The sequence below is a fragment of the Gorilla gorilla genome, chromosome 4 (genome assembly GCF_029281585.2).
Source record: "Gorilla gorilla gorilla isolate KB3781 chromosome 4, NHGRI_mGorGor1-v2.1_pri, whole genome shotgun sequence".
NCBI lineage: Eukaryota > Metazoa > Chordata > Mammalia > Primates > Hominidae > Gorilla > Gorilla gorilla.
The window spans coordinates 27,438,052-27,456,283 of record NC_073228.2 but is presented as its reverse complement, the minus strand read 5'-3'; the positions used below and the strand labels follow the sequence as shown (position 1 = coordinate 27,456,283).

The window sequence follows — 18,232 nt, the reverse complement described above, 5'->3', positions numbered from 1 at the left end:
GAGGTCAAGGCTGCAGTGAGCCATGATTGCACCACTGCACCCCAGCCTGGGTGACAGAGTGAGACCCTGTCTCAGAAAAAAAAAAGAGAGAGAGAGAGAGAGATTGTTCACTCACAGAAATTCCAAAGCATGAAAGGCCTTCAAAAGCATGAAAGACTTTTCCTGTGAATAAGAATTCTCAAGCATAGAACCATGAAACTTAGAAAGCACCAGAAATATGCTTTCCTCTAAAACTAAGTAACAAAATAATTCCCAATCCTTCCTTGTTACACTAGTGATAATACTAATGCACTAACCTCTAACTCCTTCTCATCAAATGTCTTCAGCAGATGTTGTGGAATTACTTCATTAAATCCTTTCTGCAGAGCCAGGAATTGAGCCTCAATGCCTCGTAAAAATCTCCAGTTCACATAGAGCCTGTAAACATTCAGCAGGATTTCGTATAATCACATATATTTTCAGATCTAGTAATTATTATTATAAATCTCTACTTTAGCAACACTGCATTTTACAAGCATCTAACATTAACGGTTTAGCCTCAAGTCTAACAATAAATCTCAGACTGATGAGGATAAATGAACCCTGAGGTGTGACACAGTTCAATGTTGATGAAAAGTGGTAAACTACTAACAAAAGCAGCATCAGCAGAGCAACCCTTCAAATCAGAGAAGCTCCCAGGAAACAGGACGTCTACTAGAGCTGAGTCTTGATGAAATTTCTTTCTAAACTTACAGCATACATGCCAATAACTAGAATAAAGAGCTCTTTCACTCAAAAATGACTTATTTTTCTGATTTTACTTGCAAATGTAATTTGAATGTGTTGGGTGTTTTGTTTCTATTTGAGGGAGGCCTACGGAAGAAGAGGAGGTAGAGAATCCTCATACCAAAAATGAGAAGAAGAAATAGTAAAAGCCAATAGCAAGCACTTTTTGATTAAATAATCATTGTTCTCCAGAGGATATAAAAATTCTGGAAGATGTAATTTTACCAATAAAAAATGCACTAAACTACATCTATTGTGTGAATGTACGATTTATAAGTGAATTGTTTTTATTTATCTATCTACCCAAGAAAACTTCTCCATCTCATGCATCACAGAACTTACTCATCTGTCAAATTTGTTAACATTTCCAAATTTGGAGAAATGGTTCTCTACTTTAAGAAATAAGTTACTTAACATTATATCCTTTGGAGGACCATATTTTTGTTTGTTGGGTTAAGGGGACAGCAAAACTGTGTAACTGTAAAAGTTTTTCTTTGTAATTTTTAATCTCATAACTGTAGTTGGCCAGGGATTATTACGTGCTGTAAACACGACTGAACCCTGAAGAGTGGGACCCAGGGACTGAGTAGGACACACGAGGTCTTGAAAAGGAGACACTGCTAAGACTTAGGAAATTCTCATTTGTTCTTTTTTAATTATTTTTAATTTATATTAGATGGAGTCTCATTCTGTCACCCAGGCTGGAGTACAGTGGTGCGATCTCAGCTCACTGCAATCTCCACCTCCCAGGTTCAAGCGGTTCTCCTGCCTCAGGCTCCAAAGTAGCTGGGATTACAGGTGCCTGCCAACACGCTTAGCTAATTTTTGTATTTTTAGTAGAGACGAGGTTTCACAATGTTGGCTAGGCTGGTCTTGAGCTCCTGACCTCAGGTGATCCACCCACCCTGGCCTCCCAAAATGCTGGGAATACAGGCATGAGCCACTGCACCCAGCCTGTTCTTTCATTTTTTTAAGTAGAAACGTAATACATACTTTTTACGTATATAACAAAAAAATCAAACATTAACTATGGAGACAGTAAAATATGAAAGTCCATTCTTTTACCCTCTTTCTCCTTCCTATTTCCAGTCGCATCACCTCCACTCCCTCATCCTAGGCAAAAACTTTATTTGGTTGCAGCCTCCTGAACATCTTCAGTATAATTATAAAAAAACAGCCAGGCACGGTGGCTTATGCCTGTAATCCCAGCACTTTGGGAGGCTGAGGCAAGCAGATCACGAGGTCAGGAGTTTGAGACCAGCCTGGCTAATATGGTGAAACACCATCTCTGCTAATAATAAAAAAAATTGCCGGGTGTGGTTGTGCGTACCTGTACTCCCAGCTACTCGGGAGGCTGAGGCAGGAGAATCACTTGAACCTGGGAGGCAGAGGTGCAGTGAGCCAAGATCGTGCCACTGCACTCCAGCCTGAGCAACAGAGCGAGACTCCACCTCAAAAAAACCCAAAAAAACAAAAAACAAAAAAAAACCATGGATTTTGTTCCTACATAATTCTTCTAAGACTTACTTTTAAAATTTGACAGCTTATGCACTTTTAAATATCCACATAATATTCTGTTGAATGTATAATATAATCATTCTTCTCTAAAAACATTTCAGTAGTGTAACTTTTTTTCACAAGTAGCATTTAATTGACCGTCTTTCCCCATATTTGTTCAGTTACATGTGTGTTTCTGCAGAAGAGCCCTAAACATAGAGCTGCTAGTTGAAGGGCACATGCTGCTGGTATCAAACTGCTTTCCAGAAAAGCTATACCACTGTTCACTCCAATCAAGTGGACGTCATATTTAAACTAGGAAACATTTTAGTAAGATTTGGGAACATAATCTATACACAAAAAGTATATCATGCAAGTTTCTGTGTACATACAGTAAAGTTCAAGTTCAAACTCCCAAAACTGATTACCATAGTTCTATGTTTAGAGGTCTTTTTATTTCTCATAAGCCAAATTAGCCCAATACATAAAAATTCCTCAATTTTTACTTTATGAAATCTGAAAAACATTTATTTACATTTATCTCTAAACTCACAATGTGCTCATTTATAAACAGGCTAAGTGTTAGTAAGATAAAGCACAAAAGCCCTTCTGAATTGCCACCTGTGGTAGCTACACCACATGTGGCCCCAGTGCCCACATCTCCTGGTATTCACACATTTGTACAGCTCCTCCTCCATGATGAAACTGGGCTGGCTGTCTCAGTTTAACCAGAAGTAGACAGCAGAAGTCATGTTGGCCAGGACCAGGCTTAGGCCTTAAAAAGATCTAGCAGCTTCTGCTTTTGAGCTTTAGAAAGCTGGCTACCCCATAAGAAGTCTGGCTATCTTGTTGGGAGAGAGAGTGGCTATGGGGAGAGGGAGTGGCTATGGGGAGAGGGAGTGGTCATGGAGAGAGGGAATGGCCTTTGATATCACACAGGGAGAACCAAGGAACTCAGCCAACAATGAGAACAAGGCCCCAGACAGTGACCCCAGTCGACAGCCATGCCAGCTAGCCCTCAGCCATTTGAGTTATCCTAGTTATGAGTGAAGAGGCTATCTTGGTGTTGCAGGCCTAGCTGACATCTTGTGGAACAGCAGTGTTGTCATCCATGTTGTTCTTTTGCCCAATTTCCTGACCCATGGAATTGTGAGAAATAATAAAATGTCTGTTCTAAATAAGCCACTAAATTCTCCTGAAGCGGATTTTGTAACACTAAGTAGTACTATCTAAATATTTAAGTTTGCTCATACTAACATTCTAGAACATTGAAAAAAATTCAGCCTTGAGAACACAGGAGTGTTTACCTGACATATTCTTTTTTATTTTCTTCATTAACAGGGATACTTTTGCCATTTGGTTTAAGTTCATGCTGAATAATTTCACCATATGCATTATGTTCAACACAGAAGGTATGGTCCAAAACACCTGTAATATCATTCTCACTGGATAGGAAAGAGGAAAATATATGTAACTGGGAAACCTAAAATACAGACCCTATAGATGTATTAATTGGTGAGATAAAACTAAGATCATTTTATAATATAACAAATGTGAGGTCAGATTCTGCTTCCATACCACCTAGTTCTTTCTGGACAGAAAAGTCAAAGAGCTTTAACCTTCATAAACACAGAAAACATTTAACTTCCTGAGTAATGAGAAAGAGCCTTGGTCAAAGCTGGGCCTTGCTAGAACCACCAATATAGGACAATTTCAGTTACATTTGGCATTCTGAAGAGCCCTACTCGGTACTGTACTCCAAGGGGCCAAGTGCCTGTGTATCCCTAGTGAGAAAGCTACTGTACACTTTATAAAAAATAAACACTGCCAGTGTATCTTCACAAAATAACGACCTCTTGCAAAACAGAATCAGTTCTTAGCTTAAATTCAACAATTAGTTCTTATTCTAAAAGTACGGTTCCAACAATCGCCACTTCATTAAAAGCAACAGCAGCAAGAATTTGCTATTCTAACACACGCAGGTTTGGAACAGAATTTGTATCACACTGAGGAAACAATTATATAAAGTACTTTTAAAAATAGAAATATACTAGTTGTTTTTTCCTTTTTAAAGTAGTAACACTTGCTAAGTTTAAGGAATTTGAAATGTATAAAGAAGCTACAGAAAGGGGGAAATCATATGCGATCCTATCACTCAAATAACCAGTCAATATTTTAAGTACATCAGTTTTGAAGCATATTTTTTTTTAAAGCTCAGAGTTTAACTATAATGAAGAGATAGAAGACTCAATACATACAGTATCCACACTAAACTGTTATGAAGATCCGGATCTACTAACTCCATGTCATCCAAGGTAATTGACTTCCCAAGCAATTGCTTATAAAAAGGCAATGTGAAACCACCATCAATATAATGTCCATGAAACACAGCCATTCCCATTATTCGTCCAACAAAGTGGAAATAGGATAAATGTTCCTGAAATTGAAAACAGTATATATACTCGTTAGGCACTACCCAGGAAAATTTTAATAAAAATGAAATATTTCAGCAACATTAATCTTTTTGAGAATAAGCATAAAATTTTTACTCTTCAATATAGTCAGGTGGGAGTATTTCTCTAGGGCATGCTCAGGAGTCTCTAGATCACCAGAGAACAGCATATTACACAGGGTAATATGCCCTTCTCGCAGGGGCCAGTCATTTTGTAAATTTTATCTTTTAGAAATTAAGTCCAAACTATGGTCCCGGAGCTTCATTCAACTACTTGCAGATCCTTTTCTCTTCCTTCTCTCACCTCCTGCTGAGCCCTTTGTCATGAAAAAAAAATCTTTCAATCCTAAACCTCCCTACTTCCTTGACCTAACCAGAAATTAAACATCAAAACACCATAGATTTAAGAGCACAGACTTGGTGTCAGACTTGAATTAGAATCACGATTCTGCCAGTCAATGGCATATGGACAAATTAACCCCCGTAGGACTAACTGTCCACATCTGGAAATATGAGGATAATAACAGTATCTAAAAAGCATCTCTATGAGGAGTAAAATGAGGTGATGTTTGAAACCCATGGGACTGGACCTGGCATGTTATAAGCAGTCAATGAATCTGGGCTATTGTTACTACAGGGGCAGTAGTGGGCCCTCCAAAAAGAACCTTCACCTCAAAATCCTCCCTAAATAATTTCGTGAAACAAATCTAACATTTCTACTCTTTTATATATATTTGGTCTTTCGTCACAGATTGTTTTGTTAGATGTTTGTATTTTAAAATTCTTTTACCTCTCTATTTACTAAGTAATCTTTTAAGCTCGTCTTTAAACCTTTTATCTTGTTTTTGTTTCTTTTTTAAAAGTAACACACGCACACACACATATATATTTACCAAAGTTGCATTATACTATTTGATAAACTTCGTTTCACTTAACACATCATAAACATCATCTTTCCATATCATTAACTATTATCCCACATTATCATTTTAGTGGCTGTATAGTACGCCCTTATATGGAAAGACAATATAAAAACAATACATTAGTAAAAACTGCTAACTTCTGTTGAGTGCTTAGTAATGTAGTTGATAGAGTTGTAGAGTGAATAACATACAGCACTGTGCTAAGTGCTTAATGTGCAGGGTCCCATTTCATTCTCATAACCCCTCTTTGAGGTACAAATGTATTTATTAGCAATGACAAAACTGAAGCTTAAGTCCATGAACTTGCCCTGAAAGGTCACAAAGCTAGTAAGTGATGAGACCATGACACGTCTTTCTAATTCCAGAACCTATGCCTTTAATCATTTGCATTATTCTGCTTCATGTCATAATTTAATCAGTCCCCGCTCCTGTTGTTTTCAGTTGAGTGCTACTATAAACAATAAACATCCCTGTTTCCAAATTGGTGCATACATCCATAATCATCTGCTTGGGAAAATTTTATAGAAGAGGAATTGCTGAGTCAAAGGGCACAACTAAGACAAGGACAAATAATTTCTATATAATAAACTACATTAACATATAAACATGAAAAGCATTATAGGTCACAATTCACATCATAACTTCAAATCATACCGGATTAACTGCAGAATCAGGATTGATCTGCAATGTATAAATATCATCTCTTGAATATTGGAAGAGGCCGTAGTATGGATTCAACATTTCATGTGACAAGAGATACAACCATTCCCTAGAAAACAAGATATGACCAAGGAATTTTTTTGTTAATGTATACATTTTTATTAAGATATGCCATTAATTAATCATTTTAGCAAATAATTTTTTAAATTAATAAAAGGCAAAAAAGCACTAACTACAGTTATATAAGATCACATTGGAAAAATCTACTGTACCCAAATAGCATATAAAAACTCTATTATATTGAAGTAACATCTCACGCAAAATTTAGGCAATTTTATTATATTTTAGCATCAAAGAGTATAAAAGTATTATCCAACAGTTCAGCTACTCACGAGTTGATACAGTCCAGTGGTCTGTTACTTTTAATTGCCAAATAAATTTGTAATCCATAATAAACATAAAACAAAAGGAAGAATATGGTTTTATTTCAAAACGTCCATGTGAGGCTGGGGACGGTGGCTCACACCTGTAATCCCAGCACTTTGGGGGGCCAAGACAGGTGGTTTGCTTGCGCTCAGGAGTTTGTGACCAGCCTGGGCAACAAGGCGAAATCCCATCTCTACAAAAAATACAAAAATTAGCCAGGCTGATGGCAAGTGCCTATAGTCCCAGCTACTTGGGAGGCGGAGGTGGGAGGATTGCTTGAGCCCTGGAGGTTGAGGCTGCAGTGAGCTGAGATTGCACCACTGCACCCCAGCCTGGGTGACAGAGTGAGATCCTGTCTCAAAGAAAAAAAAAAAAAGTCCACGTCATCTCTATTATCCTGGTCTACTCCTATCATGACCAGTTTATACAGACATATAATACAGTATTGATTTACTATTCATTTTGGACAAGGGTATATTTTGTTGTAGTATTAAGGACATTTCATTATCATTCACTGTATAAACCCTAAAACATACCATGATAAAAATATAAGTGGGCAAGGATTGCAAGGCATTTGGTGTAGGTATGGACTCAAGGGCAAACGTGCATTCTTTGGGTATGTTCCATACCACTTCTTGACTTCAATGTAAATCAATGTTTTTAAAACCTGGAATAAAAAGTACTTCCACCTTGAATTTATTAAATCCTTCAAATTTTTCAAAGTATAAAAGATAATTTGTTACTCACTTTGGAAATTCACTAGTCTAGAACTTAAGAGATGTAGTTCTAGTCTTAATTCTTGTCATTCCTTGGCTAGGGAAGGTTATTTAAATGATATATTTTGATATTATGGATTAAACAGATTCAATAATATTTTTGAGCAAATGCAGAATAGTATTAAAACTAGTTAAAGGAAACTGTTTCAAAATTCTATGCGATGGAGTCTAAATTAAATTACTACCATTATGTAACATTTGAAAAACTACTCTAGAGATTAAAAAAAGAAGTAACATCTCCACATAAGCAGCCTTCCCAACATAACACTCGTCTGATGTGTCTTGTGTTTTTGGTGTGTGTACGTGTTTTTTAAAAAGAAAATCCAAATTTTTGTTTTGTTTTACCAAGTATTTAGAACACAAATAAGAGCAGAACTCAACTACTTTGAGATTCTACTATGGAATAAAGTTCAGAAAAAGCAGATCACTGTCACATTCCATTTATTCTGCTCAAATCCTGACAGTAGTAAGGTTAAAAAACAAAAAACTGGGCTGGGTGCGGTGGCTCATGACTGTAATCCCAGCACTTTGGGAGGCTAAGGCGGGCAGATCACAAGGTCAGGAGATTGAGACCAGCATGGCCAACACGGTGAAACCCCGTCTCTATTAAAAATACAAAAATTAGCTAGGCGTGGTTGTATGCGCCTGTAGTCCAGCTACTCGGGAGACTGAGGCTGCAGAATCACTTGAACCCAGGAGGCAGAGGTTGCAGGGAGCCGGGATTGTGCCACTACACTCCAGCCTGGCGACAGAGTGAGATTCCATCTCAAAAACAACAACAACAAAAAAAACTGACTACGAGCCAGGCATGGTGGCTCACGCCTGTAATTCCAGCACTTAGGGAGACGGAGGCAGGAGGATCACTTGAGGCCAGGCGTTTGAGACCAGCCTGGGCAACACAGACCCTGTTTCTACCAAAAAAACAAATTTTTTTTTTTTTTTTGAGACGGAGTCACGCTCTGTCACCAGGCTGGAGTGCAGTAGCACGATCTCGGCTCAGTGCAACCTTTGCCTCCTGGGTTCAAGTGATTCCCCTGCCTCAGCCTCCCGAATAGCTGGGACTACAGGTGTGCGCCAACACACCCAGCTAATTTTTGTATTTTTAGTAGAGACGGGGTTTCATCATGTTGGCCAGGATGGTCTCAATCTCTTGACCTCGTGATCTGCCCACCTCAGTCTCCCAAAGTGCTGGGATTACAGGTGTGAGCCACCGCACCTGGCCAAATTTTTTTTTTTAATTAGGCATGGAAGCATGTGCCTATAGTCCTAGCTCTTTAGGAGGCTGACGCAGGAGGATCACTTGTACCTAGGAGTTCGAAGCTGCAGTGAGCCATGATCACACCACTGCACTCCATGGAGCCTGGGTGACAGAGTGAGACCCTGTCTCTAAAAAACTAAATAAATAAAATAAACTACTTATTTGATCTATACATATAATTATAGTACTTAGATGCCACCAGTAGTTGATGATGATGATGAAGTGTTCCCAATAAACATTCACTCTAGTTATGAGTAAGTAATACAAATTCCACAGAAACTATCAAGTCCTAAGTATGATGTGCAAGGGATTATTTTTAAAAATCCACACTAAAGAAACTATCCATCCGTAGGTTTAAAAGGTGACAGAATGAAAATAAGTCTACAAATACACACATATAATGCTAAATAACAATTAATGGGAATTATTGAAAACATAATTTTGGTTGGATTTAAGATTAGGGAAAGCAGAATTACCACAATGATCCTTGGAACATTTCAATACAGAGCTACAGTGTTTCTCCATTTATATAAAACGAATTTTCACACATAGAAAAGAATTCTTGTAGTAAATATAATATCAGAAATAAATCACTGGCTGGGTGTGGTGGCTCACACCTGTAATCCCAGCACTTCGGAAGGCTGGGGCAGGCAGATTGTTTGAGCTCAGAAGTTCGAGAATAGCCTGGGCAACATGGCAAAACCCCATCTCTACCAAAAAAAAAATACAAAAATTAGCCGGGTGTGGTGGCTTGTACCTGTAGTCCCAGCTACTCAGGAGGCTGAGGTGGGAGGATCTCTTGAGCCCAGGATGGGGAGGTTGCAGTGAGCTGAGATCATGCCACTACACTCCAGCCTGGGTGACAGAGGGAGACCCTGTCTCCAAAAAAAAAAAAAAAAAAAGAAAATTAATTTGACTTGACCTGTGAGTTACAAATGTAGCAGAAGCATTATACCTTCTGTACTGAAACATTCTGAGGACCATCATGATATGTACATGTGTATACACACATGCATGCATACACATTCATTTAACAAGGAAAAAAGGCATAACAATGGAAGCAAAGAGAACCAGTATTCAGTTCAGGTTATATATCATTTAAATCTCAAAACTGTTCCTGACAATGTAAAGCAGAGGCAATAATGTACTTAAAGAGAGAGATGGAGAAAACACAGGGCCTGCAGTCTCATGGGACTCAGATGATCTATTGGGGAGTTCCAAAATACTTGTCCGGTAGCAGTGCCACCCTAACCTCATTATGAATATATCTATTAGGATATCCTCAGTAATACAAACATTAAGAAATAACAAAAAATAAATGTCAATGAGAAAGTTACACCACAGGAAGTATCTTAAATTTGTAAGTACAAAGATCCATATGTCATAAGCTAGCAAGCAAGTCCTTACCTGGCAACGCCTCCATAGTCAAGGCCTTCTTCTCCACGAAATTTTATCATTAATCGCTTCCAGAGATCTTTTGGTCTCATTTTCATGACCTGTCGATATGATTCCTGAAAAAAATAATTTTTAATACCCTATTACTTACTATTAGGTCCTTTTAGCCTATTACTTAATCTCTCCCTGCCAATCCATCAAAAAAACTCAAGTCTAAATAACGTGAAATTTGGCCAGATGCAGTAGCTCACACCTGTAATCCCAACACTTTGGGAGGCTGAGGCGGGAGGATCACCTGAGGCCAGGAATTCTAGACCAGCCTGGGCAACATAGTGAAACTCTGTCTATACAAAAAGTTTTTTCTTAAATAGCTGGGCATGGTGGCATGCACCTGTAGTCCTAGCTACTTGGAAGGCTAAGGTGGGAGGACTGCTTGAGCCCAGGAGTTCAAGGCTACAGTGAGCTATGATCATGCCACTGCACTCCAGCCTGGGTGACAGAGCAAGACCTTGTCTCTTTTTAAAAAAGAGGCCAGGTGCAGTGGCTCACGCCTGTAATCCCAGCACTTTGGGAGGCCAAGGCGGGCATATCACGAGGTCAAGAGATCGAGACCATCCTGGCCAACATGGTGAAACCCCATCTCTACTAAAAATACAAAAATTAGCTGGGCGTGGTAGCGTGTGCCTGTAGTCCCAGGTACTCAAGAGGCTGAGGCAGGAGAATCGCTTGAACCCAGGAGGCGGAGGTTGCAGTGAGCTGAGATTGCGTCACTGCACTCCAGCCTGGCGACAGACTCTGTCTCAAAAAAAAAAAAAAAAGAGAGAGAGAGAAAAATTAGCACTCTCGGTATTCTTGGAAAAGAGCATAAAACAAATTTAATTTCTCTCTAATTTTTTTTTTTTTTTTGAGACGGAGTTTCGTTCTTATTGCCCAGGCTGGAGTACAATGGTACAATCTCGGCTCACCGCAACCTCCGCCTCCTGGGTTCAAGTGATTCTCCTGCCTCAGCCTCCCGAGTAGCTGGGATTACAGGCATGCGCCACCACGCCCAGCTAATTTTGTATTTTTAGTAGAGATGGGGTTTCTCCATGTTAGTCAGCCTGGCCTTGAACTGCGACCTCAGGTGATCCGCCCACCTCAGCCTCCCAAAGTGCTGGGATTACAGGCGTGAGCCACCGCACCCGGCCAATTTCTCTCTAATTTAAAATGAGGTTTGTATTAGCAAGCAATGGGTTTCTGGAAAAAAAATAATAAAACAAAATAAGGCTCGTAAATTTACCTCAAAAATCTCTTCCCTGGAAACCTCAATGCGGCAATGACCTGCCTGAGGCTGTTGTTGGGAAAGTTCTTGCCGCAAAATTTTTAGTTTCTGAACCAGGTCTCGCTTGTACCTTGGGACTGTCAGGCATTCTGTGTCATCAGGACATAACGATACCACTTGCTGTTGCTGTTGGTCTTTCAATTGGTTCTGCCGACTAGAAGTAAACATAGATGTTATTATTAAAGTATATCAAATTTTAAAAATTGCAATTATAGATTTAAAATAGCATCATATTATAAAGCAAGTCTAGCTCTATCATTTTCCAAGCCTTAGTAGAACATATACTTGGCTTGACATTTTTTGGCAGCAATAAACCAGCTACAAAGTTTATTTCTCATAGTCCACATAAACTGACAGAATTGGATAATGGAATTTTATCCATAAAGCTTTATACAGCTTCTGAGGACAAATTTTTCCAATATAGCTTCCATTTTCCCCTACAGAGTTTACCATCACCCACTTTAAAATTCAGGCATGTGCCAAACACTGCTTGTTATCTAGAATCTTTCTTTCTGGAAGAGCCAAACAGGAGTCTGAATGGCAGCTTGGCAGGGATCCCTTCTTTTTATACACCAGGCCAAATATTATACCTAAAACATATGACCATACAAAGAAAATACACCTTTGTTTAAAATGCCAAGTCAATATTAACTATTCTTACAAATACTATAATAAAGATTTTTTTAACATACACACAAAATCAAAACAGATTACCATGTACATAAATGCGTTCCATAAACAACTGTATAATCTTATTTTTTTAAATGAACTTGGATATATTTCATATCAGATACAAAAAGTAACTCAAAATGGACTGCAAACATCAATGTAAAATCCAAAGCCATAAAACTTCTAAGCACAGGAGAAAATTTGTTATGACATACATCAGGCAATGAATGATTTCTTAGATATAACACCAAAAGCACAATCCATGAAAGAACAAATGGATAAACACAACATCCATTTTTAAATTTTTTTTAAAGAGGCAGGGTCTTGCTATATTGCCCAGGCTGGCCCTGAACTCCTGGTTCAAGTGATTCTCCTGCCTCAGCCTCCTGGTAGCTAGAACTACAGGCACCCAATACCAACCTCAGCTTAAAGAAAATTGCTGCTCTTCAAAAGACACTGTTTAGGAAAACTAAAAGACAAGTCAAGTCATAGACTAGGAAAATTCCTTTGGAAAGCATATATCAGATATGTAAATATCTAAAGAAGCTCAAAACTCAACAAAAAACTGAGCTGCTCGATTTGGGAGGGCTGGGGGCATGGCAAAAGATTCTGGCAAAGAAGCCATTCTACTCCTAGGTTATTTATTTAACCAAGAGAAATGAGGGCATATACATACAAAGACTTGCGCATAAATGTTCATAATAGTTTTATCTGTCATAGCGAAAGACTGGAAACAACCCAAATGCCCATCAGTAGATAAATGAATAAACTGTGGTATACCCATACAATGGAATACCACCAACAATACAAAGAAATGAACTATGTAACAATGATGAATCTCAATATTATGTGAGTAAAATAAATCATACTGCATGATTCCATTTATCTAGAAAATGCAAACTAATATACTGACAGAAAGCAGGTCAGTAGTTGGCTGGAGATGGGTGTTATGGGTTGAACTGTGTGTCCCCCAAAAGATATGCTGAAGGCTCAACATCTGGTCAACCTGTGGATTTGACCTTATTTGGAAATAAGGTCTTTGCAGATAAAATCAAGGTAAGGTAAGATCATACTGGATTAGGATGGCCTTAAATCCAAAAACTGATGTCTTTATAAGAAGAGGGAAATTAGGATACATACATACAGGAAAGAAGACTATGGGAGGACAGAAGACAAAGACTGGAGCAATTTATCTACAAGCCAAGGAACACCAAGGTTTCCAGAAACCACTGGGAAATTAGGAGAGAGGCATGGAACAGATTCTCTCTCAAAGCCTCTGGAAAGAACTCATTATCACTTACTATAGACTCAGCCCCTTACCCTGTAGTTCTGCCTCCAGAATTGTGAGAGAATGAATTTCTGTTGTTTTAAGCCACCCAGTTTGTGGTATTTTGTTACAGCAGCCCTGGGAAACTAACACAGGGTGGAAGTCCCACAGGGAGGGACAGAAGAAATCACAAAAGGGCAAGAGAAAACTTTTGGGGGTGGTGAATATCTTCACTATCTTCACTGTGGTGATGGTTTCATGGTGTATATCAAAACTTAAACTGTACACTTTAAATATTCAGTTTATTGTATGTCAATATATTTCAATAAGGCTGATTTAAAAAAATCCAGCAGATATCAGGCCTCTTCACAAAGTCTCCTGTGAAAGACCAAGCCATGCAAATGGAAAGGTGGCTTAGAGCTGAAGGACAAAAACGGACACAGGAGAAAATCCTTCTGGGATGTGGGCAGCTAGCCTGGAACTATTGTTCCTGATGCACTCAGGGAAAAAAAAAATCTAACTACCCAATAAAGCAGCCTGTCTCTTCAGGTGTGCTAGGGTGCAAGGGGCAGTTCTGTAAGGGCTGATGTGAGAGTGCAGGCCAGGAAACAGTGGGGGTGCTGGTCTATCCTTTAGGGCCTCTGCCAATGTCTAAAGACTTTATCAAACAAGCAAATGATTTTCTTGAAATCAAGTAGATCTGATAAGCAGGGAAAAGACTCAAATTGTAATCCCCTTGCCCGTAAGTCATCTTTTTCTTTAAAAAGAAAAGCTTCCTTTAAGGGTATAAGGCAGAATATCTTCATGCAATGCCAGTCAAAGGAAGGGAAATAAGTAATTAGTGTTACTGGAATCAAAACAGGAAGTGAAAAAAAACCTCCATAGTCAGACTGGGTGGATTCAAATCACAGCTCTAGCACCTTTTATGCACCTCTGGACAAGTTCTGTAACTGCTTGAGGCCCCATTTTTCTCACTGGTGAGAAAGAGGTAGCCCAGGATTGCAATGAAGATGACATGGGCACTCAGAGCATGGTAAGTGCAAAATAAATATCAGTTACTATAGCTACTATTAAGATAGTTACTGAGTTACAAAAACATGCTTTTCAAGCAAAGGAAATAAAAAAAAACTGACTAAAATGCTTTCTTAGAAGAATATGCTTCCTTGGCAAAGTTATTTATTAAACCCCAATGGCAATGTTTTGCAATAGTTTAACAACACTGCATCCTGTCACTGACAGATTAGGTACTGAGGTCTCACAGAAACTACACGATCTTCAGAATATGAAAAATGCCCCCCTTGGAAGAGAATAATGGCAGTAATATTGCAGGAGGGATTTGTATAAAAGGGCTAAGGAAGATTAATTCATCTGTGTAAGAAAGGCTTTTTTTAAGTCAAACCGGATATCCTAAAAATGTACATTTATATACAATAGGCCCAGGATACACTTCGAAGAGGTAACTTCTTTTGTTGCTTCCTCCCAAAATATTAATTCTCAATTCTTCTCAGTTTGAGTACCACGTTCCTCTCTAAAACATGATTTGTCCCACGACATTTTTATCTGGCTCAGATAAGCAGGGTCTCAATCTGTTGCCTAGGATGAAGTGAAGTGCAGTGTGACGATCATAGCTCACTGTAACCTCCAACTCCTGGGCTCAAAGGATCCTCCTACCTAGCCTCCCAAAGCACTGGGATTACAGGTGTGAGCAACCATGCCCAGTTCCTCTATCTGATTATAATGTATTGCCTTTCTCATTTCCTAAATGCTGAAACAGTAAAAAAAGCTAGCTAAAAAACGTCATCTAAAAATATTTTGGATTACATAGCAATATAATCCAAACATCATAGCACCCTAAAATTCAAAATAAGAGCTAAACTAATTTCATCACTTCAGAATTAGCCTAATAACAATAATTTATATTCTAATGACATTTTTGCCAAAAAAATTTCCAAGAGAGAAAAACAGTAAAAACCATAATAGATGTACCAAATAAGGTAACACTATATTTGACGGCTCACAGACATAGATTCAAAACTCCATTAACACTCGTCTAAAGAAAAACCCCCCAATTTAAAAATCTTTAAAAAATAGAAATCAAACATTAATAGAAAAAAGATACTTCTATCTGACAATCCTGATATGTAAAGATTAATAAATTAACTGTTATAATTTAAAATTAGTGCCTTATGAATCTTTTTAAAACTACAATTTTAAGATTAAAATTGTTTCTTATGTATCTCAATAAATTGTTTCACATATAAATTATGTACTACATTACATAGCTGAATAAAAACTAATTTATCACTTTAAAGTTAATTTATGATAGAAACTTTAATGCTGCAAATAATTTTTATATATTTTATATAATGTAACATGAATATAAACCCCAGGGAGGATCTATCAGGTTAGAGACTTTACTGAACTAGTAGCTGGAGTTGTGAAATCCTGTCCTTAAAGAAGAAGAAAAAAACAAAACAAAACAAAACAAAACAAAAACGGATATAGAAATGCTTAAGCTTTCTGGTTTGGTTTCTTTGTTTTTTTTTTTGAGACAGAGTCTCGCTGTGTTGCCCAGGCTGGAGTGCAGTGGCGCAATCTCCGCTCACTGCAACCTCCACCTCCCAGGTTCAAGCTATTCTCCTGCCTCAGCCTCCCGAGTAGCTGGGACTACAGATGCCTGCCACCACGCCCGGCTAATTTTTGTATTTTTAGTAGAGATGGGGTTTCACCATGTTGGCCAGGCTGGTCTCGAACTCCTGACCTCAGGCAATCCGCCCGCCTCAGCCTCCCAAAGTGCTGGGATTACAGGTGTTGAGCCACTATGCCTGGCCCACATAATGGTTTTTAAGAAGGTTTACCAGCTTGTGTTGGGCCACATTGAAAGCCGTCCTGGGCCCAGCCTAAGGGCCGTGAGTTGGACAAGCTTGACCTAAAGGGATGATCCTGGAGGCAGGAGGTAAATAAAGCACAACCACCTCTTGGAGGCTTCCTGGGCCTCTGAGAGAGCCATACTGGCTCTTCATTATCATTGTACATTTGTCAAGTACTTTGGGTATGTTACATACTAAAGCAGCAAAAATAAATGGGATACAAGTCTTCTTAAGTAATTCAAAGTCTAGTAGGGGAAGCAGAAAGGTAACAAACAATTAAGATACAAAAGTAAAACAAAAGCCCTCTGTAGAGTGCTCCAACATCTTTTATTCCTTATCATCTCCCCAAATTCCAATTTGCTGCCCCTATATGCCCTTTAAAAAAACCCAGGCCGGGCACAGTGGCTTCCACCTGTAATCCCAGCACTTTGGGAGGCTGAGGCAGGAGGATCACTTGAGGCCAAGAGTTGGAGACCAGCCTGGCTAACACGGTGAAACTTCGTCTCTACTAAAAATACAAAAATTAGCTGGGCATGGTGGTGTGCGCCTGTAGTCCCAGCTACTCAGGAGGCTGAGGAAGGAGAATCGCTTGAACTCAGGAGGCGGAGGTTGCAGTGAGCTGAGATAGCACCACTGCACTCCAGCCTGGGCAACAAAGCAAGACTCCATCTCAAAAAAAAAATCCAGAATTAGGCGTGGTGGCTCATGCCTGTAATCCCAGCACTTTGGGAGGCCGAGGCGGGCAGATCACCTGAGGTCAAGAGCTCGAGACCAGTCTGGGCAACGTGGTGAAACCCCATCTCTACTAAAAATACAAAAATTAGCTCAGCGTGGTGGCAAGCGCCTATAATCCCAGCTAACTTGGAAGGCTGAGGCAGGAGAATTGCTTGAACCCGGGATGTGGAGGTTGCAGTGAGCTGAGATCACGCCATTGCACTCCAGCCTGGGTGACAACAGGGAAACTCCATCTAAAAAAAAAAAAAAAAAAAATCCATACACAAAAGTAAAGTCCACATGGATTAAAGACTTTACTGTAAAAGACAAAACTATAAATGTATTAAAAACATTTACTTATAGTGTGAATTTTAGAAGATAAAGATTACATTAGAAAAATGGGCAAAAAGATATAAATTAACAAAAAAAGTTGATGCAGCTGGTCAATAGGCCAAAGAAGCTGTTCAAGCTCAATAGACAATGGCAAAAAATTGTGAACAGGACCTTCACAAAAACAGGAAATCCAAATAGTCAATAAACCTATAAAAAGGTGCTCAACCTCATCAGTAATTAGGCAAATTCAAGTTAAAGTTACAATGGGAAACCATTAAACATCATCAGAACAGCAAAAATTTTGAAGTCCAACAACAGCAAGTACTGGCAAGCTTCTGCAGCAACAGGAACTCATATATTGCCAGTAAAAGACTAAACTGGCATAGCCACTTTAGAAAAGTTACCTTCATACATTAAAGTTGAAGATAGAAATATTCTATGACATAGCAAGTCCACAACCAGGCAAGCGCCCTAGAGCAGTGTTACTCAAAGGGTAGACTGCAGATGACACTTATTTTGCTATCTAGGCTATATAGACCCTAATGCACAGAAACAGTCCATACTTCTCTGTTTCTTCACATACTTTTACATTAGGGCTTTCAAATACTTGCGACCTTCATTTGTAAGCAAGGTTTTAGAATCTTCTATCTACAATAAAGTAAGATCTGCTGACATAATGAGACTGCCAGGATAATTATACATATTTTGAAAAAGCAACCAAAGATACACATTTTCAATGTTTTCTCCTATCATCCTAAAAACTGGTAGCCAGTTCTCATTTAAATTTTTTGCTTTATTAACCTAACTCCAAAAATTAATGAAACAAGGACATTTTCAGAAGTCATTTTAAAGTATATTATTATTTTTGTTGTGTTTTTAACATTTTAACATACATAAGAACTTTAC

General features: G+C 38.6%; 1 protein-coding gene across 4 annotated transcripts in view; it reads right to left on the bottom strand.

Moving 5' to 3' along the window:
• SMURF2 (SMAD specific E3 ubiquitin protein ligase 2) overlaps positions 1 to 18,232 on the bottom strand; it is a 115,817-nt gene that overhangs the window by 5,937 nt on the left and 91,648 nt on the right. For all 4 annotated transcript variants that reach the window (XM_031011619.3, XM_063706182.1, XM_055386830.2 and 1 more), the window contains 6 exons: positions 11,432 to 11,627; positions 10,165 to 10,268; positions 6,292 to 6,406; positions 4,521 to 4,699; positions 3,570 to 3,707; positions 297 to 417 (listed from right to left, as the gene is read on the bottom strand). In XM_031011619.3, the coding sequence (XP_030867479.1) occupies positions 297 to 417; positions 3,570 to 3,707; positions 4,521 to 4,699; positions 6,292 to 6,406; positions 10,165 to 10,268; positions 11,432 to 11,627 (853 nt within the window). The remainder of the gene's footprint in view (positions 1 to 296; positions 418 to 3,569; positions 3,708 to 4,520; positions 4,700 to 6,291; positions 6,407 to 10,164; positions 10,269 to 11,431; positions 11,628 to 18,232) is intronic.